We start from the raw sequence: 25,410 nt of genomic DNA, 5'->3' as shown, positions 1-25,410 counted from the left end.
TAATTTTTTAAATAAATAAATTATTTTTGAAAAAGCTTTCAAATAAAAAATCATTAAAAAATAAAAAGTATATTATTAATAAATTAGAAAGGAAAGTATTTTTTCAATTTTATTTTGTTTTTTAAGTTTTATTTTTAAATACATCTAAAAATTAAAAATAACCATTTTTTAAAAATTATACAACAGAAATTAAAAAAAAATCTAAGATAATTAGAAAAATATATTTATTTTTAATAATAATTTTAAGAAAAGAAAGATCAAAAAATTAATTTTAAAAAAAGTTTAAAAAAATGAAAAAGTATTAGAAAGTATTAATTTTTTTAAAAAAATTATATTACAAAATTAATAGAGGGTAACTAAGTAATTTACCGATCTTTAGGTATCCCTTATCACCACCGTAGTTAGTTCAGTCATTTTGTATGCCTTAAAATTTTTTGTATGCCTAAAAACAGGGTTCAAAGATAAGGAATTGTCAAGCTTACCTTATGGGCCTAACCACCACGTCCCATAATTTGGTGCAAATCTTGTGAACTACTTCTCAACACGCCATTTTCCTCTTCCTTCTGGGTACCGCGGAATCAGACCCAATTTTTTTTATATATAAATAAGAAATTTCATTAAAAGACTAAGATTCAGAAAGAGTCATGGTTACAAAAGTAGTAAAGCCATCTAATCTGGGATTGTAAGAGTCCCGATATTAGATTTATCTATCAAAAGTTTCCTTAGACTAAAAACAGGCGGAGGGGTATTCCCATTCAACAATTGAATTTAAAGGCCTAACAAACTTTGCCAAAATATCTGTAACTTGATTTCCTAGTCTAGGGACAAAGAAGAAACCCAAAAAATTGGTACAGAGATGAACTACTCTGTTTGATTCATTGAGACAAGCTTTAGCACGCCACGAGATGTCTTCATTTTTTCCATGGATGTGTTGAAGATACTTTCACAAGCTTTGAATATTCTTTTCTTTGGCGCAAATAGTCTCCTGTATCACACCTATAGTTTCTGCTTCTTGTGGGTCTGACCCTGTTGATTGCCCTGCCCTTCCTCCTTCACAGTCTCCTACATCATTCCCTAACTTTAATTAATTCAATTGATCAATACCCATCTCAAATCACCTTTCTTAATAATCAATTCATCTTCTCTGAACTTATTAAGAAACCCCATTTCATAATTCACTTCCTCATTCGAGTTTGAATCAACAGACACCATCACCATCACCACCGACTACAATAGATTGAAGGAAAGATAAGAAGAAACGAGAAGAAGAAGAAGAAAGAAACTAAAATGAATCTATTCTCGACTTGGTGTCGATAAGACCAAGTCAAAATTAGTGATACACCCAAAGATTAAGATATGGGAAGCCGGTTCGTTTAAAATAAAAATATTATTTTTTCTTTCATACTAAACTGATGATATCTTCTTCATCCGATACTCGATTGACACGTTCGAGTAGTCCATTTTGCGTAACTTTTCAAGATCTAACCAATGGAATAGTTTCGTGTCTTATAGTTGATAGATTAATTTCTATAAAATCTATATTAACTAATCATGTCATTAACGGCTAAATCGACTCTTGGTATCTCTAGATCGACTCTTTACCGGTCTAATAGATTTACGGGCTTGAGGGTCTTTACATTTGTTACTCAAATTGAAAATCTTCTTTCTCTACCTATTAAATGTATTAGAATTGATAGTGGTGGTGAATTTACCTTAATGATCATCTACTTCATAATGGGATGACTCATGATTTATCTTGTCCCCACACACCAGAACAGAACGGTGTAGCGATGTTAAACATAAACGCATTTTAGAAATTGGTAGAACTCTCTTAATCTAATCCGATCTTCCTGTAATTTTTTGTGTTGAGGCTTTCCAAACTGCCAACTATCTTATTAACAGGTTATCCAATATATCTTTAAACTTTATATCTCCTTTTGAATGTCTGTTTTATAAGTCTCCATACTATGATTTCCTTAAGGTATTTGGTTTCATGCTTTCCATGGTTGAAACCATATACCACCAATAAATTACAACCAAGGAGCAAGCATTGAGTCTTCTTATGATACAGTTAGTAGGATACATCTGCCATGACTTCACTACAGGCAGAGTCTATATATCAGTACATGTACTTTTTAATGAATCTAGTTTTACCTTTAAGACTAGTCATCTTTTTTTGTTATCTCCTCATTCTGAATCCCAGTTACCTTGTTCTCCTACTTTTCCAACACCTGCATCTTCTTCTGATTCTATTTCATTACCCACTACACCTTCTTTACACTCCCATGTTATTCCTACAAATGATCATTCCATTATGAATACAACTAAGATAAGTGTGTCCAAACCTAAAAATATGTTCGCTACTAAACATCTATTTCTTGCAACATTTTTAAGTGACAAAGATCCTCCAACTCCAACTTGTTTTACACAAGCCGATAAAGATCTCAAGTGAAGAGCAATTTTCTTTTAGGAACATGGCAAAAAGGTTTCATCGGAAATCATGCCTTGACTTTACAGAAAATTTTAGTCCTGTTGTAAATCAAACCACTGTTAGAATTCTTCTTGCCATTGCAGTTCAATTTAACTAGTCCATTACTCAACTGGATGTGAGTAATGCATTTCTCCATGGTGATTTACAAGAACAGGTATTCATGGATCAACCATCTGGTTTTACTAATCCTAAATATCCTAATCATGTTTGTCTGCTTCACAAATTAATAGATGGCCTCAAGCAAGAACCAAGGGCCTGGTATGCTAAGCTTGCTGAAGTTCTGATTTCTCTTGGTTTTGTTATTTCTTCAGCTGACACTTCCTTATTCATCTACAAAGTTGTCCCTTTTATCACTATTATCCATGTCTATGTAGATGGCATATTACTTACAACTTATAGTTGGCTCTTCAAGGATTTAGGTCTCATTCACTAAAAATGTTGATTCTTACCTTACAACTTAATTATAGTTTCTCTTAAACTTAAATTGGAAACTAAAAGAAACTAAGAGGCATCTACTTGAGGCTCTATAATTAGATGATCTAATTCCCCATAGAGACAACAATTAGGTTTGAAAAAGAAGAGACCATTCTCATTCTCACACAAATGTCTAAATCCAACCTCCCTCCTCTAACCTTATCCATTCTAATTTATACTAGCCCCAAGACCATTATTGGCAGATTCAAAATGTTTCAAAGATGGAGTATAAATTATGCTTCAACATTGATAAGGGGCATCCACAATGCATCATCCTCCCCTTCTTTGAATAAATTCGTCCCCGAATTCTTCAAAGCATATCCTCATACCCGTCAAATAAATTGATATCATTAGTTCCATCACATCATCACAATCATTAGGGATATTTCTTACTTGGTTATGGAGACTTTCAAGTTTTCAATGATATTCTTCACAAATTTCTCCCATTCAATGATACATATTATCAAACACTTCATGCATAATCAATGTTCTAAGGAAAGGTGGTGTGTATGTATGTCGGTCAAAAAGCGGTTGAGATCGTCCATAATTTTGAATGGCATAGATTATGTCCGGGACCTTTCATTCAATTTCTAAGGAAAGGTGGTGTGTATGTATGTGGATCAAAGAGCGGGTGAAATCATCCGGAATTTCGAATGACAGAAATTATGTGCGGGACCTCTTAATATGTCTCTACACGGCAAACCCCTAACCTTGGACGTAGCCGAGCTCAATGTTCTAAGAAAAGGTGGTGTGTATATATATGTGGGTCAAAGAGCGGTATAAATCGTCCGAAATTTTGAATGACAGAGATTATGTCCGGGACCTCCCAATATGTCTCTACACGGTAAATCCCTAACCTTGAACGTAGCCGAGCTCAAACTAGCCCCTGTTAACCCCGACTCTTACCCTTCCCTAACTTAAGATTCTTTATCGTTTGTTTCTCGAAAGAAAGAAATACTTTTGTGTCCGCCACCTCCTCACTTCTTCTGATTTCTCTTTTTTAGATTAATACTGTTAACTAACTTTTCTTCCTTTAATACACAAAGTAATCCTGTAATGCATATACTTTTATAATTATTGCTCATCCTAATAGAACGTTCTACACATTTAATTGATTCTGTTACAACTCTCTCTCTCTCTCTCGAGTATCTCAATATTGCAGCAGAGGGTTCAAGATATTGACGAAGCTAATTTGTGTGTTTATGTAGTTATATTTATGGTGCTGTCCATGATATATTAATATATGTATCATGTATGCATTCATCTCCTTGCTAATTCGACATATCTTGGTATTAAAACCCCTCATTCTCATTCTCTCCTTGCATGTCTTTGTGCCTTCGTTTTTGTGTGATACTATTTCTCCGTGGTTCATCACTTCATTGTGAGATATCTTATAATGGTGGTGTGCAAATTAAGCATGCGATTCATTAAGTCCTGCAAATGCAATCGCACACAGCATATCCAATATGACGAATCTGGTGATATCACCAAGTCACGAGTAAAGTGTGAAGAGTCATGCAGTGTTATAAATCACGTGCGAAAAGTATCAATATAAGCGTGTCAATGACGCACGTCAGATCCGAAAATAAGGGCTTTATTAGCTGTCCATCACTATGTAAATTCCTATATAAAAGACCAACACCCATTGTAGTGAGGGAGATCCTTTTGGTAGTTAGGATAAGATATTTAGGAGAGACAAAATTATCTGCTTCTCAAGTTAGGGTTTTATCTCATCTCTTTGTATTGATTTCTAAACTTAATAAAACCTCTTTGGTATTTTCATGACGATTTTTTAGTAATATTGATAGATTATCATTAGGGTGTAGTTGTGGGATTTCCTACAACTAAAAAATTACTGATTTTGTACCATTAGTATCCGTCTGTGTATGGTGTGCCTTGTGGTGCAGATTCTTTTGTCCTTGAAGTATTCAACCGATTTCTTGCCATCTTATGATTTTCCTAGATTTTGCCTCGTATGTTTTCCTTAGGAGAAACTAATGTCCTGATTTGACTCCAGTTGCTCTTCTCTAATGTTGAAATCAAATTATTGAATTCCATTATGCACCTTAAGTTCCCAAAATTCTTCTTACCCTTGTAGGAAATTTCATCATTTGCTATATTATATATCAGGAATTTGGTGGAACGTCGGAGTGATGCTCGCTCAAAGAGAGAAAACACCGAATATTAATGATTAATTTGGAGGATATAAGTGATCTCCTTGAATCCTAAGAAGCAATGGTTTATGCTGAATTGACCTTTGTCCAGGTATGGTGCCACTTTAACATCTCAAGGTTTAACGGTATCTTTTTAAAACTGCGATGTAACCCTAAGAAATTTTCACAAGGAAACCGTTTGTCGTTGTCTGCGATCAGTGTCTATTTTTGGGTTTACGATAAATAGTTTTTAATCACTTTCACATAGTTCTTACAGTGAATACAGGAATGTGCTTTTAGCTTATTTTCTATTGATTCGTTTTCTAGAGAGACTGCCAAGATCTTGCTGAAAAGAATGAAAAACTTTTGCTGTATTTGCATGCTATGAAAAAATAGTGACACACAAATGGTAATCAATGTAAAATCTATGTTATGATAGACGCTGGGCGAGGCGAGGCGCAAAGCCTAGAGCCTTTGGCGCCGATGAAAAATTGGAAAACCCCACAAATATACATAAATTGGCGTCTTTAGCGCTTCTTTTTTTGCTAGGCGCTAGGCCTGCGCTTAGTGCGCCTTTGGCGTCAAAGTCCCCGCCTTTTAAAACGTAGTAAAAATATTAGTATTGTTTAGCGATTCACTTATAATAAACAGAGTCCCATGTTAGTGGGTTGTGCCTCTATTATTATTGGTTTTGGAGCTTTTGGTACTCGCGTTTACTCAACACTTCAGGGTATTAATTTTCTAGAGAATATCGCTGCAAAATGCTAACAGAGATAATAGTTGCCGATGGAATGAATATAATCCAAAGTTTAATGGGTAATACGTAGGATAACATGACCAAGCAAGTTCATACCATTCGAAAATTGCTTGATTTGAGCAAAAGCTATGTATTTTTTTGCCTATTCCAAAGAAACCTGAAAATTTAATTAACACATGATCAATATTGCTTCGTTATTCCAAATCAAAAGTAGCGATCATAAAGATCTGTTGAGGGCAAAACATCTGTTTCCCATTAATAATTTGCATTTACTACCATGATATTTTCACATTGTTACCGGCTGATATTAATCCGGCTTTTCTTTGTTTACACCATAATATGATACTGCATTTAGTTATATTAATACTAACATGTAAAATAACTTTGGTTGTTGTGTGTCATGTTTAGGAGACGATAAGTTTGTCAGGGCCTATGTTACATTGTGTATACAGAACATGCACACTGTTAAGGCGCTCCTTAAGTTTTGGTGCAACAAAGGAGTATTTGAATCTGCGTAAAAACAACTCCAGTGGACATCCCCAGGTAAAAACTTCGTTGGACCAAGTTTGGTGACAGACAATCAAGATTGACTCACTCTTAAAAGTGGAAAGGAACTATGCTTCTAAGGTTGACCTGCCCTTAACACACACTGGGGCCACAGGCTCCAGCTAACCACAAAAGTTGAGCCTGGCCGTAGGCCGGGTGATGCATAGTATTCATTAACACATCCTTGAAATGAATCCTAGCCAAATTAGCTTTTCTTTTTGAAATCATAGTGAAATCAACATGAAATTGGAAAACCCAATCTGAAAACACTATCAAAGAACATAATAATCAACCCAAAATACTTGATAAAGAGATTAATAGTATTCACTTCAAGAACAAGTGTCTTCACCAATAACCCCCTTTTCCCCATGAAAATCAAACCAAAGCTCTTGATACCAAATGATGAGAAGAAGAATCTTATAACAAAAATAAATTGAAATTGATGAATAGGCTACCAAATTAGTTTTTTCTACCCATTAAATAAAGGAAGATCCTAAAAATGAAGATGCTTCTCCTATAATTTATAGTTTTTCCCCCTAGAGGCATCTACTTGAGGCTGAAGTAAAAGTAACTAAGAGGCATCTAAAGGATACTAAAAGGCATCTACTTGAGGCTATATAATTAGATGATCTAATTTCACCTAGAGACAACAATTGGGTTTTGAGAAGAGACTATTCTCATTCTCACTCAAATTTTCAAAATCCAACCTCCCTCCTCTAATCTAAAAAGATAATTAGGCTCTACGATTGCCAGTATGTACATTTTGCGTAAGAACTACAAGAGTATATTTTTTAAGAGGGAAAACAGCTAAAACATAACACTGGTTCAGATCTCAATAAACTCATATATCTCCGCGTAAACCACCAGCGTCCCATTCTAGGTAGTCTGGATTAGCTTGAATCCATTTCCACGTCCTATGACCGTCAAGGTCAATCTTAAAATAATCACGAATAGTGTGCTTATCCCAAGGAAAATCATCGAGACTGAAATCCATTAAATGGTCAACATGCTTGCTTGAAGTTCCAGGATGCGCGCCACCAGTTGTAAAAGCATCTCCTAGCATATAAGAAACTTCTGCCACCTGCCATTCAAAAGCACGCATTATCAGTCTTACAAACTCGCAGATAGCTAAACAGGTATCAAAACACAAAACCACAATCGTACCTAGAATATTGCAAGCAGAAGGACATGGAGATAGAGTATATACCGTTTTGTGCATGGCTATGAATTCAACCAGGACGCTTTCCCCAACTATCAATAGTTTATTAATCGACAGCCTAATTTGATCCAGTTGATTGTTTGTGGCAGTGTCTAACGGTTTAACCTGTAATATATTCAATTGGTATAATTTTAATGGAATTAAAATTGGAATAATTTTGATGGGATCATGATTAAGGTATAACCGGTGAGAAAATAATGCGTTACGTACCCCGAGTTTGACTGTTTCACTGTAGTTTTTACATATATGATCCATCCGTAGATTAATTAGAGATGATTCAAATAGAATTCTCCACAAAGCTATACATCCAAGTGGAGAGCCTCCGGCAGTAAGATCAGAATGCCTGACTGAAATTAGTTTCTCTACTGCTTCATTTATCATCTCTGATGTTTTCTTGGCAGCCTCAGAAAACGAACATTGGAGGAAAGAATAGGTGTCCCCGGGAAGATAGCCCCGCTCTGCACGGTTGTAGTACATATTAACTACATCTACAAAACATCCAAGCAACATTTCCGCCACAGATTTTCTTTCAACGACTTTCTCTTGGAGATTTTTTATGCACCCTCCAAAATCATCTAATATTTCATTATTTTTCATAACCAATTGAATTTGATGCTCATTAAGGCGGCAACATTCATCGAGAAGATACTGATCCAACGATTCCTAGAACAGAAACTCAATAATAAAAAATAAGGATCCTAATAATTTATAACATCCAATGGCTCAATCTTAACCTTGTTTTGAAAAAAAAGGAAATATATGTACAATCTTACGTACCTTTGTTTTCTTGAACTTTGACATAAAAACCAAGATGATATCAAGAATCTTGTGGGAATTCTTGAATTTCTTCAGCAACCAAGCCGATTCACGTGACATGATATATAGACTATCGAATATGTGCTGAAATGTCAAAACAAGGTTAAGTAATACGTAATTAGCAAATATACTTTATGATTCAGCAGGATAAAGACTTACCTTTTGTTGCCACATATAGGAGTCCAAGGTGTGCTCGGAAAGAATAAAGGGACACTTGTGCCTATCTCCATCATCATCAACTGCATCAGATTTTCTCAATTGTTCCAGGTGCTCAGAGAAACTATATGCCACAAACCGCTGCTCCTGTTGTATCTTGATGAGGTGATCGAGGAAAGACTCCAACAACCCAGCCTATGAAGAGACAAGGACATGCCGGTCATAAAAAATATGTCAAATCACATCCTACACCAAGATGCCATTTCGAGCAATAAATATTAATTACCTGCTCACGCTTGAAATCATCGCCAGATTCTGAACGAATTCTTTGCATAAGTTGAATCAACAATAAGCTTCCACCATAGCATTCATTTGCAGCCACATCATCTGGCGACGCCTCAAGAGACAACCGTCTATTTGGCTGGTTAATAATACTGATGATATCCTGTACCAATTAAAATATGACAAAATCACGAGACCTGAAATTGAAATAAAGGCAGAGAGATGCAAGGTAAACAAAAGTTGCATACCTCATTGAGTGCATACTTGTCCAGGCCAGTTTTTTCTAACAACCGAAGAAACCTATGGAATGACCTCCTGTCATCGTACTTTCTGTGGACATCCGTCCAGTCATCCGCAACAAACGCTACTTCTTGGTAAAACATCTTGCGTGAAGACTGTAAATCTATTGATGGTTCCTTGATTTCAGATCTTGGATATATAAGTTGTTTTGCGGAACCATCATGTGTTACTTTAAGACTTAACCTATCAAAGTATCTGTCTATCCATGTATTCATCATGGTAGCTCAAAATATCAGATTTGTTGCCTACTTGTTTGTTTAACCAATAATAACCTGCACAAAACTGAGTTTCACAGTTTGCCTACCTTGATATCTTATATATATATATATATATATATATATATATGCTGATAGATTTCCTAAAAGCATTAATACTAGAAAAAGAAATCAAAATAATAAACAAGGAAACAATAAGAACTCGGAAAAAGGGAACCCTAAATTAACATTAACATAAACGGAGACGACTTGGTTAGTTAGATGTCGTAGCTCAGGCCATAACAATCAGCCAAATTATAGAAAATCTCATCCAGGTGGACCAGGTCGATAAGCACTTGGACAAAAACTCGTAATAAACCTATATTCCAAGAATAAACATCGTGATTTTTCACTTAGGCCATAACAATGACCTTTGCTAGCTAGCTTTAGGATTTTCTTTTCTTAGTTCGATTGCTAAGTTATATGGTTTCTTTTCCTAGTCTTCCTAGTAACTTAAGTATTATCTTCCTAGTAACTTAAGTATTATTTAGGCATATGTACGTAGAGAAACATAATCAACATTCTTCTGTGATTAATTACAAATACGCTGCCAATTGTCTTGATTAGTTATACATTTTTTCTTCTTCTGTTATATGCTTCAGTTTTACTGTCGGTTGCGATGGAATTGATAGACAAAGATCAGGATACTTCTGTCGCGTTTGTAAACTTAAGTCTTGAAGAAACCACTAGTATTAGTTCATGTTCTCTAAACTTGGAAGAATCATCTAACGATTTAAAGGTATCACTTGAGATGCTTCTCAAAGAGGCATCAGGTTTTGCAGATTTCTGGAACGATGTAAGCACAAAGATTAGCGGCAGGAGGTCATTCCCTAGTTTTTTAAGCTTGATAGAAGATTCTGAGCTGGATTGGCATTATATTGCGTCTGAGGATAATGAGCTTAATTTCAGTAACCATCCAACTAAACAGTCTCTTCATGCGCTGCCATCGTATCCAAATTTAACTTCTGACTCAAACTGGGTTATGGCAAATAATTACTACGACAGAAGCTTGACGTTGATGAAACTTTTGCGAAGAATTCATTCAGAATCTAGCAGTGATTTCAGCCGAGAACAGGTACTTAATAATATCCACGACTCCAAATTAATAGCATCTTCCTTTATTTATTTTGGCAAGAGGATTTGACATGGTGTGATCTTTGTGTTTTTTTTCTTCCTGTAGGCTGGACTATTAGCATCTTTCCTCGATCATCTCATCACGATACAGCAGGAGCAGAGGGTTGTTGCATATGGTTTTTCTGAGCATCTGGAACGATTGAGAAAGTCTGTTGCTGCTTCCTTACTTAGTTTGGAAATTGCAGAACTGAAGAATCTGTCAGGGGACATCTCGTCTTCCCTTGGTGCTGCGAATACCAAGGCTATGGAGGAAACATTGGATCTGATCGAACAAGCAGTTCAGAAACTAAGTTCAGTTAGGTTCTCTAATCTTACCGGGGGAGGCTCGCCACTTGAAAATATCACTTGTTGGAGAGTTTTAGTTGAATCATCCCTGGTTAATCTTGGATTGGATCTTATATTTAAAAAGCACGATGAAGCTATAAAACTCTGGGTAAGCACGCATTCGCTGAATCAGCTTCATGGGATGATTAGTTCATTATTGTCAGCTGCAGATACGCTTCTACTTGACTATGTAGCCATGCACAGAACAGTACGTGATTACATTCTTATAACTTTTCTATATCGAATAAATTTAAAGTTTTTGCTATTTACTAGGTTTTAATTTACTCAAATTCTTTTGAAATGGCAGGCGGCAGAAATTACTTATATGCTAGGAGATGCTTTCACAACCGGTGGCGCTAGTATGAACGATTTAAATGATGAAACCAGAAGCATAGAGATAGATATTGATATGGATTTCCCTTGGGATAAACACACTGTTCCCGATGCAATTAAGTATGACTTTAGCAATCCTGATATATGGTCGTTGGTTGCTAATCCAAGCTTCGCTGGTTGTCCTGTTAGCAATGATGAGTTTAACTAGTTAGATCCCAAACTCTTACTAAGTCTTATGTGTTTACCCCAAGAAAAGATGGTGTAGTCATCAGATGTATGCACACTGAAATGTGTAAAATAAAGTGAAATCTTATAATTTTATTTCAGAGTTTATATATTTCAGAAATGGCTGCAAGGTTTTCCATTTCAAAGTCACTTTATTCTTTGTTCTGCATCATATTTTTATTTTCGTTATGATCATCTTTGATATTACAAACAAAAAACTGAATGAAATGTCCGTTTTAATTATCGACATTAGGGCCTTTTTGAAATGTGCCGCCTAAATTGCTAGTGCAAAAGGGCAAAGGTATTCTGTTCGATTCGCATGCATTATACTATATCTATAAAGAAGCAGCCTCAAGGCGCTCAACAGATGTAAGTCGCAACTTAAGAGCCTGCAAATTTGCTTCTCATCATACACCAAATTCATGTAGCTCGCATTAACTTTCATCATGGCCAACAGTTTTACTGCTATTCCTACAAGATGGGTCCCCGAGCAGAATGCGATGAACCTTACACTGCACTGCCTACTAATTTGATGTGTCGCCTTTTAGTGTTTTGGTAGCAAACTAGTTGTTGTAGGTTAAGGATAGGCTTAATTTTCGTCAGAAACTTAATAAAGTTTGATTCAAGGATCAAGACTTTAGGGTTTGATGATACACTTGATAATTGATTAATAATATTGATAATAAGATGTGTTCTTAAAACAAGAAGGCATAGCCTTTAAATAGGTTCACAAAAACCGACTAAAGACAAAAGAAAATGAAATCTAAAAAAACTAGGAAAGAAGTCTTGCAAAGCAAGTAAACCCATCTGTCGTATGGGATCAATTGTAATAGTTGATGCACGTACGAAGGATCAACTGTCATAGTTGATACACGCTTCAGGGGTCAACTGTCGTAGTTGATACCTAAAAAAATGTACTACATCAATCCCCCTTTTTGAAAGAAACTAGCCCTCGAGTTAATGAATAGAAAGAACTTCACTCTCTCCATGAAAAGTAAAAATTTCTTGCACATTGAATATATTAGAGATGTTAGAATTTGATGGAAGATCAATAACATATGCATTATCACTGATTTTCTTCAAACTCTTGAATGGTCCATATTTATTCATCTTGGTGTTGTTGTAAGTACCAGTAGGAAATCTTTGTTTTCTGAGATGAATCAAAACAATTCCCCTTCATCAAAAGTCTTAAATCTTCTATGTTGATTTGCATCCTCCTTGTACTTGTTATTTGAAGATGCAAGTTTTGACTTTACCTCTTGATGTATGAGTGAAGCTTTCTCAACAAAGTTATCTGCTTTAGCATTTGGTTTATGCAGCTTGGGAAGCACCACCAAATCCAAAATATGATTAGGAACTTTAGAGTAAACAATCTCAAAAGGTGTCTTACCCGTGGATCGATTGATTGAAGTGTTATAAGAAAATTCCATATTGGGAAGGAAATTATCCCATTGCTCTGAAATGCATATATACAAGAACTCCTTTCAGATGATACATATTCAATAGTGATTTGGTTTGCAAATAAATTATAAACACAAATAAATATAGCAGATGCTAACAAACTATAAAACTAACTTCTTGAAGCTTCCAAAACTTGAACGACCATCGCAACGTGCATATCTTAATATTTCTATGAAACTGAAAGTAAGAATTGAGTGAGCACATCATCCGTAACAGGGGTGTCCAGTAGAAATAATGTTTAACTTTCAAGTAATCGTTGACTTGATTTAAAAAACAATACATGTTTTTCCAAACATTAAAGAATAACCAACGAACTAGAATAAACAATCATGTACATAGAACAAGTTCCTTCTTTGATTAATAATATTGATGCCAATTCCACACCTAATAGGATAATATTAATGCCAATTCCACACCTAATAAAACTTAAACATAGATATAAAAGAAGGGTGAATGATTATATCATATATACCGCAGATGGAAATTCTTATTTCCCACAACATTCATAAAGACGAGCAAAAACATTATAGATCCTTTCCAATCAATGGAAACTTTCGGAATTCAAAATCAAAGAATGCATGGAATTCAAAATCAGATAATGCATGAGTTTATGAAACATAATTTTTTTGTAAAAGAAACATCAATGATTACAAAAAAGTTAATGTAAATTCCCACCTCTTTTGATGACAAGCCACGCCTACATCGAGATCTTCGATCCACTGGTTCATCCTTGAATCAATCATTGTAAATAAAGATCAAATATTAATCATACAATCACTGTAAGAGTTTATCCAAAAGACTCGTACAAGGTTCATAACATAATTTCATACAAGTATCTAGTTAAAATCTAAGTGAACTATCTAATGGTTCTAAGCGCATTTATGGTTCTACACCTTTTTCATTTTCTATCTTTAGCATATCAAAGGTTTACTAATTCAATTAGGTTGGTTCTCTAGTCCATTTGATGGTATTATGAATATCTACAACTTAAGGCCTATATGCATACGATAAGTGTTCCAAATCATTTTAAATAGGAAAATTATCTCTAAGCCCAAGTCCACTGAACCATCCCATTAACTTAAGGCCTGGTCCATCTGAGTCAACTAACGGTCAAACAGGTCGACTAACAGTCCACGCCAAGTCAAAGTCCAGGGTCAAAGGTCAAGTCCAGGCTAAGTCTGATCTACTGGTCAGGTCTCTGAGTCAAAACGAGTTAAAGCCTGGTTACAGAGAACTTATTCCGAAGACTGATTCAGGTGAAAGAAATAACTCATCAGACAGAGTGAGTCAGGCGATAATAAAAGCAAGTTAGACTTAATAGGTTCAGTCAGACAGGATAAAGGTTCTCACACAACTACTCTCTAACCCCAGTTGAACTTCAATCTATACATCGCATCAACTCTTCCATTTTAAACAAACTTCATATATCAATTACAATTACATGTAACTCTGAATTTTATAATTTTATTTCAGAGTTTATATATTTCAGAAATGGTTGCAAGGTTTTCCGTTTGAAAGTCACTTTATTCTTTGCTCTGCATCATATTTGCATTTTCTTTATGATCATCTTTGATAGTACAAACCAAAAACTGAATGAAATGTGCGGCCTAAATTGCTAGTGCAAAAGGGCAAACGTATTCTGTTCGATTCACATCCATTATACTACTTCCTCCGTCTCTAAAAAAATAGGCAGGTTTGTGTGTAAATTTACACACAAACTTGCCTATTATTTTGAAACGGAGGTAGTATATCTGTAAAGAATCAGCCTCAAGGCCCTCAACAGATGTAACTCGCAACTTAAGAGCCTGCGAATTTGCATCTCATCATGTAGCTGGCATTCACTTTCATCACGGCCGACAGTTTTACTGCTATTTCCGTCTACAAGATGGGTCCCCGAGTAGAATGCGATGAACCTTACAATGCACTACCTACTAATTTGATGTGTCACCTTTTAGTCTTTTGAAGGTTGTACCCAATGCCAAAAGATATTGGATGGCTTCTGTCCGGAGTTCCGATTACATGTTCACGGTCAACCCCAAGTATAGTCCCCGTAGTTTGGATTATCTTCCATCCATTTCCTCGTCTTGGGATCGTTCGAGTCAATCTTGAAAAATTCATGAACAATATGTTTATCCCAAGGGAAATCATCGAGATTGAAATCCATTAGTTGGTCAACCTGCTTGCTTGAGGTCCCAGGATGGGTAACATCACTCGAACCTCTTATACCAGCACCACCAGTTGTAAAAGAATCTCCTAGCATATAAGAAACTTCTGCCACCTGCCAATCAAAAGTGCAGCATTTTCAGTCTTAAAACCTCGCAAACTGCACACAAAACACAATAGTACATAGAATGATCGCAAGTTGAAGGACATGCAATAGTAAGAAATATGACGTAGCCAATCTAGTTACAAATCCATAGGGATTAAAACTTACAGCAATAAGACATTTCAGAGTTTCTCATCAGATAAAGTGGTATCCAACAGTTCCAAGAATCTAAAATACAACTTCATATTTTCATCCTCAACCAGAACCTAAATCTTACAAAGTTACAAAGATAGAGTATTTACCGTTTTGTGCATGACTATAAATTCAACTAGGACACTTTCTCCAACTGTCAATAGTTTATTAATCGACAGCCTAATTTGATCCAGCTGATCGTTCGTGGCAGTGTCTAACGGTTTAACCTGTGTGGTACATTCAATTCAAACGAAGGCATGCATGTAAGAAACAATTGGTATAATTTTAATGGAATCATGATTAAGGTATAAACTGGTGAGAAAAGAATGGGTTACGTACCCCGAGTTTGGCTGTTTCACGGTAGTTTTCACATATACAGTCCAACCGAAGATTAATTAGAGATGATTCGAATATAACTCTCCACAAAGCGATACATCCAAGTGGAGAGCCTGTACCGGTAAGATCAGAACATCTGACTGAATTTAGTTTCTCTATTGCTTCATTTATCAGCTCTGATGATTCCTTGGCAGCCTCAGAAAAGGCACATTAAAGGGAAGAGCAGGTGTCCCCGGACGGATTGCCTCGCTCTGCATGGTTGTGGTACATACTGATTACATCTACAAAACATCCAAGCAGAATTTCCGCGACAGATTTTCTTTCAACGCCTTGCTCTTGGAGTTTCTTTATGCACACTCTAAAATCATCTAATATTTCATCCTTTTGCTTAACCAATTGCATCAGATGATCAGTAAAGCCGCAACATTCATCGAGAAGATACTGATCCAACGATTCCTAGAACAGAAACTCAATAATAAAAATAAAGGATCCTAATTTATGACATTCAATGGTCTCAATGAGAACAAACAGGAAATATATGTACAATGTTACGTACCTTTGTTTTCTTGAACTTAGAAATAAAAACCATGATTATATCAAGAATCTTGTTGGACTCCATGATAGAGGAGGGACTTATAAAATGGGAATCCTTGAGTTTCTTCAGCATCCAAGCCGATTCACGTGACATGATATATAGACTATCGAATATGTGCTGAAATATCAAAACAAAGTTAAGTAATTAGATATTAGCCAAGATACTTGTTAATTCCGAAGGATAACGACTTACCTTTTGTTTCCACAAACACGAGACCATGGGGTTCTTGCAAAGGATAAGAGGACACTTTTGGCTATCTCCATCATCAATTGTTCCAGATGCTCAGAGAAACTCTTTGCAACAAACCGCTGCTCCTGTTGTATCTTAATGAGGTGATCGAGGAAAGACTCCAACAACCGAGTCTATGAAGAGACACAGAAATGCCACGTCATAAAAAAAAAACATGTCCAATTGGATCCCAACCAATACCAAAATAAAGCCAAGATACCATTTCGAGCAGCAAAGTACCTGCTCTCGCCTGAAGTCGTCTTCAGATTCCGAACGAATTCTTTCCAAAAGTTTCATCAATGACAAGCTTCCAACATAGTATTTATCTGCAATAACCACATCTTCTGGCGACTCCTCAAGAGAAAACCATCTATTTGCCTGGTTACTAATACTGATGCCGTTATCCTGTACCCATCAAAATATGTCAAAATCACGAGACTTGAGATCGAAATAAAAGCAGAGATGCGAGGTATACACAAAAGTTGAACTTAGTTGCGTACATCATTGTAGGCATACTTTTCCAGGCCAGACACTTTTAACATCCTAAGAAACCTAGGGAATGACCGCCTATCACCGTACTTTGTGTTGACGTCCGTCCAGTCATCTGCAACACATGCTGCTTCTTGGGAAAACATCTTAAGTGAAGACTCTAAATCTATTGATGGCTCCTTGATTTCAGCTCTTGGATATATAAGTTGTTTTGGAGAACCATCATGTGCAATTCTAAGACTTAAACTTTCAAAGTAATCGTCTATCCATGTATCATCCATGGTAGCTGAAACACCAGTATCAGCGTTTGTTGGTTTGTTTAAACTTTGATATAAACCTATTTGTTGTTTGTTTAACCATTAATAATAACCGGGGTAACTAGAAAAAGAAACCAAATTAATAAACTAGGAAACCAATAAGAACTCGGAAAAAGGAAACCCTAAATTAATATAAAGGGGTAATTTGGTAGCTAGATGTCCTACCTCAGGCCGTAACAATCACCAAAATCTCATACAGTTGTTTGCTAATTAATATGTGAAGTTAGATTTTAGGAAATTAGTGTTTCCTTTGAAAACAAGAGGAAGCAAGCAATACAACAGAAGGAGGTAGCCCTTTTCTGGTGCAACTAGCTAGTAACTTCATATATAGTTGAGATAGTCGAGTTGAGAGAGATAATAATCAGAGGATTGTTTTCGGGAAGCAGAAAAGCCCCCTAATAGGGATAATTAACTTTGAGCTAGCTCCAGAGACAAGCCAGAAGGCGTGAATTGATCTTTGCTTCGATATTAATCTCCCATTAATCTTTAATTAGAGAGATTTGTTCGGTATAAAAGATGAAGAGAGAAAACAGCTAAAAATATAACACTACTCATAATTTTTGTAGTACTTTGGCCAATTCCTCGTTTTAGGACCAATCGTAGCACTAGGAACATTGTGCTTATCCCAAGGAAAATCATTGAGATTGAAATCCATTCCTTGGTAATCATGGTTGCTTGAAGTCCCAGGATGATGCATAACATCACTCAAACCTCTCATACCAGCACCACCGGTTGTAAAAGCATCTCCTAGCATATAAGAAACTTCTGCCACCTGCCATTTAAAAGTGTGCATTTTTCAGTTGCAGATAGCAAAACAGGTATCAAAGACACAAGACGACCACAATAGTATTTAGAATGATTGCGAGTTGATGGACATGGAAATAATAACAAGTATGACCTAACCAAGCTAGGGAGAAGCATTCATATTTTTACAATCTAGATACAAATCCTTGGTTTTTAAAAACCCACAACAATAAGACATTTCAGAGTTCGTCATCAAACTAGACTGGTAGTAATCAAACAAGAATGCCAAATGAGATAACATTGTAGAGTATCAAATAGCGTATATAGCGTTAAAACATATTAAAAAGTGCTTGATTCTAGTGGACAGAGCTAAAAGATCGAGTATATACCGCTTTGTGCATGGCTATAAAAATTCAACCAGGACGCTTTCCCCAACTGTCAATAGTTTATTAGTCGACAGCCTAATTTGATCCAATTGATCGTTTGTGGCAGCGTCTAACGGTTTAACCTGTGTAGTACATTCAATTGAGATGAAGGCATGTAAGGAACAATTAGTATAATTTTAATGGAATCATGATTAAGGTACACACTAGTAAGAAAAGAATGCATACATACCCCTAGTTTGACTGTTTCACTGTGCTTTTTACATAAAAGATCCAACCGAAGATTAATTAGAGATGATTCAAATAGAATCCTCCACAAAGCGATACATCCAAGTGGAGAGCCTCCACCGGTAAGATCAGAACACCTGACTGAAATTAGTTTCTCTACTGCTTCATTTGTCAGCTCTGATGTTTCCTTTGCAGACTCAGAAAACGAACAATGAAGGGGAGAACAGGTCTCCCGGAAAGGATTTACTCGCTCTGCAGAGTTGTAGTGCATATTGACTACACTACAAAACATCCAAGCAGCATTTCCACGAGAGATTTTCTTTCAACACCTTGTTCCAGGAGGTTTTTTATGCACCCTCCAAAATCATTTAATATTTCATCATTTTGCATAACCTATTGCGTCGGTTGACCATTATTAAAGCAGCAACGTTCATCAAGAAGATACTGATCCAACGATTCCTAGAACAGAAACTGGATAATTAAAAAGAAAAAAAATAACATTGGTCTCAATGAGAACAAACCGGAAAGACATGTACACGAATCTTGAACTTTGATTTCTTGAACTTTGAAATAAAAACCAAGATGATGTCAAGAATCTTGTTGGACTCCTCGATGGATGAGGGACTAGTAAAAGGGGAATCCTTGAGTTGCTTCAACAACCAAGCCAATTTTACGTGACATGATACACAGACTATCCAATACGTGCTGAAATATTAAAAAAAAAAGGTTGAGGAATTCGTAATTAATAAATATACTTATTGATTCAGCAGGATAAAAACTTACCTTTTGTTGCCACATATAGGAGTCCATGGTGTGCTCGGAACGGATAAGAGGAAAGTTGTGCCTATCTCCATCATCATCAACATATGATAATGCAACTGCATCAGATTTTCTCAATTGTTCCAGATGCTCAGAGAAACTCTTTGCGACAAACCGCTGCTCCTGCTGTATCTTGATGAGGTGATCGAGGAAAGAATCCAACAACCGAGCCTATCAAGAGACAAAGACATGCCACAGTCATACAAAATATGTCAAATCCTATCTATACCAAAACAAAGCAAAGATGGCATTTCGAGCAGCAATTATAAGTTACCTGCTCTCCCCTGAAATGATCGCCAGATTCTGAACGAGTTCTTTGCAAAAGTTTCATTAAAGACAAGCTTCCACCATAGCATTCATTTGCAACCACAACATCTGGCGACACCTTAAGGGACGACAGCCAACATCTATCTTGAGGGTACCTAATATGGATGGCATCATCCTGTACAATATGATAAAATCACGAGACATGAGATTGAAATAAAGGAAGAGATGCGAGGAATAAACAAAAGTTGAACTTAGTCGCATACCTCATTGGAGGCATACTTTCCAGGTTAAGAAACGCAGGGAATGACCTCCTGTCATCATACTTCGTGTGGACATCCGTCCAGTCATCAGCATCACATGCTGCTTCTTGCAAAAACATCTTAAGTGAAGACTCTAAATCAATTGGTTGTTCCTTAATTTCAGATCTTGGATATATAAGTTGATTTGGGGAACCATCATATGCAACTCTAGAACTTATGTAATTGAAGTATCTGCCTATCCATGTAGCTGGAACAACAGTATCAGATTTGTTCCTTCCTTCCTTCCCTTGCCTACTTGTGGCTTGTTCCTTTTCTTGACTACTTTAATAGTTAAGTTATCGAAGTATCTTTCTACCCATTTATCATCCTTGATATCTGAAACACCCATGGTTGCTCAAACACCAGTATCAGAGTTGTTTGTTTAACCAATAATAATAACCTGCACAAAACTGAGTTTCAGACTTTTCCTACCTTGCCATGCTTTTATATTTTCTAAAAGCATTAAAACTAGAAAAAGAAACCAAACTAATAAACTAGGAAACCAATCGGAAAAAAGAAACCCTAATTAATTACCATAAACGGGGTAACTTGGTTAGCTATATAATATTGGAAGTTCGATTTTAGGAAAGTAGTGTTTCCTATAAAAACAAGGGGAAGCAAGTAATAAGAGAAGAGACTAACCCTTTTCTCGTGCAACTAGTAATAATTTTCATCTCAAGAGACAGAGACAAGCCAGAAGGCGGAAAACCTCAAATCATAACATTCAAACTCCCATACGTAAAATTAACTTTATAACGCACCATGAAAAGTTAGCAACAGAACTACTTTACTACTTTTATACAAAAGATAATGGCCTAATAGGAGTAAAAAAAAAGCACAATACAGGTTCGGATCAATGTAAAGTCAGAAGTTAATGTCGTCTTCTGGACCATACTCGCAGCATGGATAACTATCCGGATCCTCCCAGTCAATCTCAACTTCATCACGGATATTGTGTTTATCCCAAGGGAAATCAAGATTGAAATCCATCTTCGTTTCTGCTTTGTCATTCTGTCAAACAACAATAGGAACAAAAACATATGCTAAACAAAGAGCATTAATGATGTTGAGTATATAAAAATAAACTAATTACCTTGCTTGAACTCTCCTCAGATGCCTCCAATTCTCTCATACCAGCACCACCAGTTGTAAAAGCATCGCCTAGCATGTAAGTAATTTGCCATCTGCCATTTCGAATGCATTTTGGGTCTTAAAACCTTGCAGACACTAAAAAACCTCCCAGATAGTAAAAAATTTGGATCCTTATAGACAAAGTTAAAAGGTGGTGTTTACGTACTGTTTTGTGCATGGCTACAAATTCACGCAGAACCCTATCCCCATCTGACACTAACAAACTAATCTTTGAATCAAGCGCATCCAAACATGTCTGTACGTAATAATCACATTTGTGTTCCCCCACTTTAACCTGTAATAATCACATTCACTTAGACACGGGTGTATCAAAGACGAGAAGACTCGTGAATAGGGTAATGTGGTGGGAAAACGATGTCCTTACCCCAAGTTTGATTGCTTCACCATGCCTCTTACTTATCAGATCTAACCGAAGATCAACCAGTGATGATTCGAATAGGATTCTCCATAAAGTAATGTTTCCAAGAGGCGAGCCTCCATTAAGAGTAGCAAACCTATCTGAATTTAATTTCTTTCTTGCTTCTTCTATCAGCTTGGCAGTTTCCTCCACAGCCTTCATAAATGCATCAACAGGGGAAGACGACTTGTCCTTTTCCATCGAAATCTCACATACATCACCAAGACAATCAAGTAGCTTCTCTATAACAGACCCTTTGCCAACACCTTTCTCTTGGAGACCTTTTATATACTTTCCAAAATGATATAAAATATCTTTATTTTCCTGCACCACAATTAATTGCACCATTTTATCCTCAATAAAGAGATTACCAAGTAATTAATAGGAAAGATACTGATCCACAACAATTCCTAAAAGAGAAACTCAATATGAAAAAGAGAGATACTAAATTTTGATATACAGTTGTCCAAGCAAGGACGAATAAATGCATATACGTTACATACCTTGGATTTCTTAAACTCTGAAGTAAAACGCATGATCCTTTTGAGATTCTTGTGGGACTCCTCAACAAATATGGGAACCCTAAAACGGGAATCCTCGAGTTTCTTCAGTAATTAAGTCGATTCACGTAAAATGATATACAGACTATCAAATTGGTGCTGAAATATGGAAAGAAGGTTAAGTAATACAGGACCAGCCCAATAGAACAAACATAAGAAAAGAAGAAAAAGGAACAGATCAACCTCTAACTCAATAAAATGAAATGGCTTGATAAAAAGGGTGTACAAGTTCAACATGTCAAGAATCTTACATATTTTTCACGGGTTAGTAATACTGTCATGGATAATTAGGAATTTTCATAAAAAAATTACATGTTACAAGTCGATATTACTCATCTATGTCTAAGCACTCGTATAGTTCAGTTGCTCATCTTGTTTGTTCCTCGGGGCCGTACAAGTCGCAAGACTTCATTCTTTGGTGAAACAGAGAACAGTCTCAATCTTTCTAAGAATCGGTGAAACAAGGACTCGGGGAAGATACAAATGCTTTCTTCGGTTTAACTCATTCAATGATAGTTGGGCCAGAAAACAAATCCAAATAAGTGTGGTAGTAGCAGTCTTATCATAAGGGAACTAGGATTAGATAGTTCACTAACTGTGTCATAAACCCAATGCTACTGAAACCCGTCAATGAGATCCATGTTCCGAAACAATCCAAGGAAGACAGAATAGTTAATATTTACGTTTTGATGTTTCTTCGCAAATAGAAATTCTTCTCTCGAAGTATCCTGACATATTCTTACGGGAGATATCATGATAGAAAGTAAGTCTCAGCTTGGCTTGAGGCGAGCAACATCAATTTAGAATATTAGGGCTTATAAATAGATCAACGGTCATAAACACAAGTTAAAATTTAAGTCAAAAACTTAAAATATTAGGGCTTATAAAGTATACGACCAGATTTCAATAGATCAACGGTCATAAACACAAGTTAAAATTTAAGTCAAAAACTTAAGTTGGGGGAACCGTTCCCATAAGAAGAAAAATAATTACCAAAATGTTTGTTAATTATGAAGGATAAAGACTTACCTTTTGTCGCCATATATAGGAGTCCATGGTGTGCTTGGAAAGGATTAAAGGACACTTGATCCTATCTCCATCATCATCAACAGAATTGGAAGAAAATGCAGGTGTGGCAGCCTCATCACGCTTTCTCAATTGTTCCAGATGCTCAGAGAAACCATACGCAATAACCCGCTGCTCCTGTTGTAACATGATGAGGTGGCCTAGGAAAGACCCCAGCAATTCAGCCTACGAAGAGACACAGAGACATACCACACCAAAAAAATTGTCAAACCCTATACCAAAAAACAAAACAAAACAAGAGATGCCATTTCGAGTAGTAAGTATTAATTACCTGCTCTCGGCTGAAATCGACGACAGATTCTAAATAAATCTTATGCAAAAGTTGCATCAATGACAAGCTTTTGTCGTAGTATTTATCTGCCATAACCCAGTTTGGATCTGAAGTTCACTTTGAACGTAAATGCACCACATTATTCGACAGCGCCTGAAGAGACGACCATCTATTTGGTTGGTTACTAACATTGATCTCACTGTCCTGTATCAATTAATATATGACAGAATCACGAGACTTGAGATTGAAAAGAAGGCAGAGATGCAAGATATAAGAAAGAGATGATTTTAAGCTCATACCTCAGGCATATACTTGTGCCAATCCATCCCAAACATTTGTGATTTCCTTAGAAACCTAGGGAATGACCTCCTGTCATCATACTTTCTGTTGACGTCCGTCCACTGATCTGCAAAACTTGTTGCTTCTTGGAGAAACATCTGAAGTGATACCTTTAAATCAATTGATTGTTTCTGGATTTGAGATGTTGGACATACAGGTTTTCTGGTGGAACCTGCATATGTACCTCCACGACTAAGGTCTTCATATCGTCTGATCCATTCATCTACCCATTCATCTGTCGGTTGTTTCTGGATTTGAGATGTAGGAGATATAGGTTGTTTGGTGGAATTCTTGGAACCTGCAGATGTACCTCCAATGACGATATCTCGTACCCCCTCTTTTAATTTCTGGATTCGAGATGTAGAGGTAGGTTCTGGATTCCAATCAACACAGTCGCTTTCATATTTCATTATCCATTCATCCCATTCAGCCATGGCAGCTAGAACTCTTGTAATAGAGTGTTGTATCTAAGTGGATCCTTCCCTTGGCTACTTGCTTGTTTAATCAATAACCTGCACATAATTGAGATTCAGGGATTTTTGTGCACATAATGGTGAGTTTTATTTTGTGTGTGTGTGTAAACTCCACTTATATTTTCCCCAAACTATAGGATTCATTAGATTAGAATCAAAAACAAAAGCAAATTCTATGTTTGAAAGAAAACATCTCAAACCCTTCCGAGATATCAAAATTCGAAACGAAACCACCTTGAATCTACGCAGAAAATTCGATTTCGTGAAACCCTAACTTTCAAGTTTGTGAAATTCTAAGTAGATATTAAAGAAAAAATAGGAAGACAAAATTGAACCAACATACCTATTTAGTCAACAATTTGATCGAATTCGAACTTGAACGGAAAATTTTCTGATTTTGACGCTAACACCTTCTTCTCTTCTTCTTCGTCTGCTCTGCTGAGTTAGAGGACGAAATCTATCTATATACCCCCGTACCCCCCTCTCCCTGTTTGGAACGATTTTTTGGGACCATCTTTCTTTTGGAACACTGTTTTATAAGGCCATCTATCCTGTAATTATAAGGGGTGTCCTAAAGCAGTGAGTTTACCAAGTTGCCCTTTACCCTAATTAACATTAACCCTACCTTCTAATCGTCAAACCTAATGTAAAAAAAAAAGAAAATGCCGCAGCACAGTTTCTTTGGGAGAAAAACAGTTCTCCTCTTTTCCTCTTCTTCCCCATTTCAACACCGTTTTCATCGATTAATCGTCGTTTCATAAAAAATTTATCGTCGATTAATCAATCAAGTATAAGAATGGTTCTTCGAAAGCAAACCAAAAGACTCCCAGGAACAGGTCCACCATTAGGACATCTAGCTAATCAACCAAATGAAATCGAGAACGAACTTCAATCGGAAGGTGAACACTTAATCCGCATAATAGACACAAGAAGAACCTTGAGTCTTCCATGGGACCGATCCGCAGGTATTTTCTGACAAACCCATTACTTTTAATTTGATTTTCATCGGTTCAATTGAATAGAAATGAACAAAATAGAGTTCAT

The 25,410-nt window shown here is 36.2% G+C and overlaps 2 protein-coding genes across 5 annotated transcripts; both read right to left on the bottom strand.

Moving 5' to 3' along the window:
• Nucleotides 1–6,783: 6,783 nt before the first annotated feature.
• On the bottom strand, nt 6,784–9,347 carry LOC113340127 (midasin-like). The gene is made up of 7 exons (XM_026585339.1): nt 9,143–9,347; nt 8,899–9,057; nt 8,616–8,807; nt 8,418–8,540; nt 7,851–8,303; nt 7,629–7,745; nt 6,784–7,502 (listed from the first exon to the last, which is right to left on the bottom strand). The coding sequence occupies exons 1-7, from the start codon at nt 9,275–9,277 to the stop codon at nt 7,263–7,265; spliced, it is 1,419 nt and encodes a 472-aa protein (XP_026441124.1). The 5' UTR covers nt 9,278–9,347; the 3' UTR covers nt 6,784–7,262.
• Nucleotides 9,348–17,790: 8,443 nt separating this feature from the next.
• Nucleotides 17,791–24,791, bottom strand: LOC113323991 (midasin-like). Of its 4 annotated transcripts, XR_003347907.1 has the most exons (15): nt 24,710–24,791; nt 23,854–24,405; nt 23,555–23,758; nt 23,227–23,448; nt 22,141–22,296; nt 21,605–21,961; nt 21,386–21,514; nt 21,182–21,272; nt 20,053–21,099; nt 19,797–19,964; nt 19,487–19,693; nt 19,225–19,408; nt 18,708–19,096; nt 18,482–18,600; nt 17,791–18,120 (listed from the first exon to the last, which is right to left on the bottom strand). XR_003347907.1 is itself a non-coding variant. In XM_026572339.1 (5 exons), exons 3-5 carry the CDS (start codon nt 23,645–23,647, stop codon nt 22,252–22,254), a joined length of 360 nt encoding a protein of 119 aa, XP_026428124.1. In that variant the 5' UTR covers nt 23,648–23,758; nt 23,854–24,405; nt 24,710–24,791; the 3' UTR covers nt 22,140–22,251. The 4 variants fall into 4 exon arrangements, 1 of the variants encoding a protein (XP_026428124.1); XR_003347905.1 differs by having other exon boundaries at nt 18,708–19,408; XR_003347906.1 differs by having other exon boundaries at nt 18,708–19,408; nt 20,053–20,488.
• Between the last annotated feature and the right edge of the window lie 619 nt (nt 24,792–25,410).

This window comes from Papaver somniferum, chromosome 1, assembly GCF_003573695.1.
Source record: "Papaver somniferum cultivar HN1 chromosome 1, ASM357369v1, whole genome shotgun sequence".
Classification (NCBI taxonomy): Eukaryota; Viridiplantae; Streptophyta; class Magnoliopsida; order Ranunculales; family Papaveraceae; genus Papaver; species Papaver somniferum.
The sequence above is the reverse complement of the archived record's forward strand: the minus strand, read 5'-3'. Positions and strand labels throughout refer to the sequence as shown.

Bases quoted from the DNA above. Each gene is read 5' to 3' on its own strand.
- LOC113340127 (XM_026585339.1), bottom strand. From the start codon at position 9,277: ATGTTTTACCAAGAAGTAGCGTTTGTTGCGGATGACTGGACGGATGTC. The intron at 8,808-8,898 runs GTAATTAATATT...GTCTCTTCATAG, and splicing joins ATGATTTCAAGCGTGAGCAG to GCTGGGTTGTTGGAGTCTTT. The intron at 7,503-7,628 runs GTATATACTCTA...TTTGAATGGCAG, and splicing joins TCATAGCCATGCACAAAACG to GTGGCAGAAGTTTCTTATAT.
- LOC113323991 (XM_026572339.1), bottom strand. From the start codon at position 23,647: ATGGCAGATAAATACTACGACAAAAGCTTGTCATTGATGCAACTTTTG. The intron at 23,449-23,554 runs GTAATTAATACT...GTCTCTTCGTAG, and splicing joins TCGATTTCAGCCGAGAGCAG to GCTGAATTGCTGGGGTCTTT. The intron at 22,297-23,226 runs GTAAGTCTTTAT...TCCATATTTCAG, and splicing joins CCTATATATGGCGACAAAAG to CACCAATTTGATAGTCTGTA.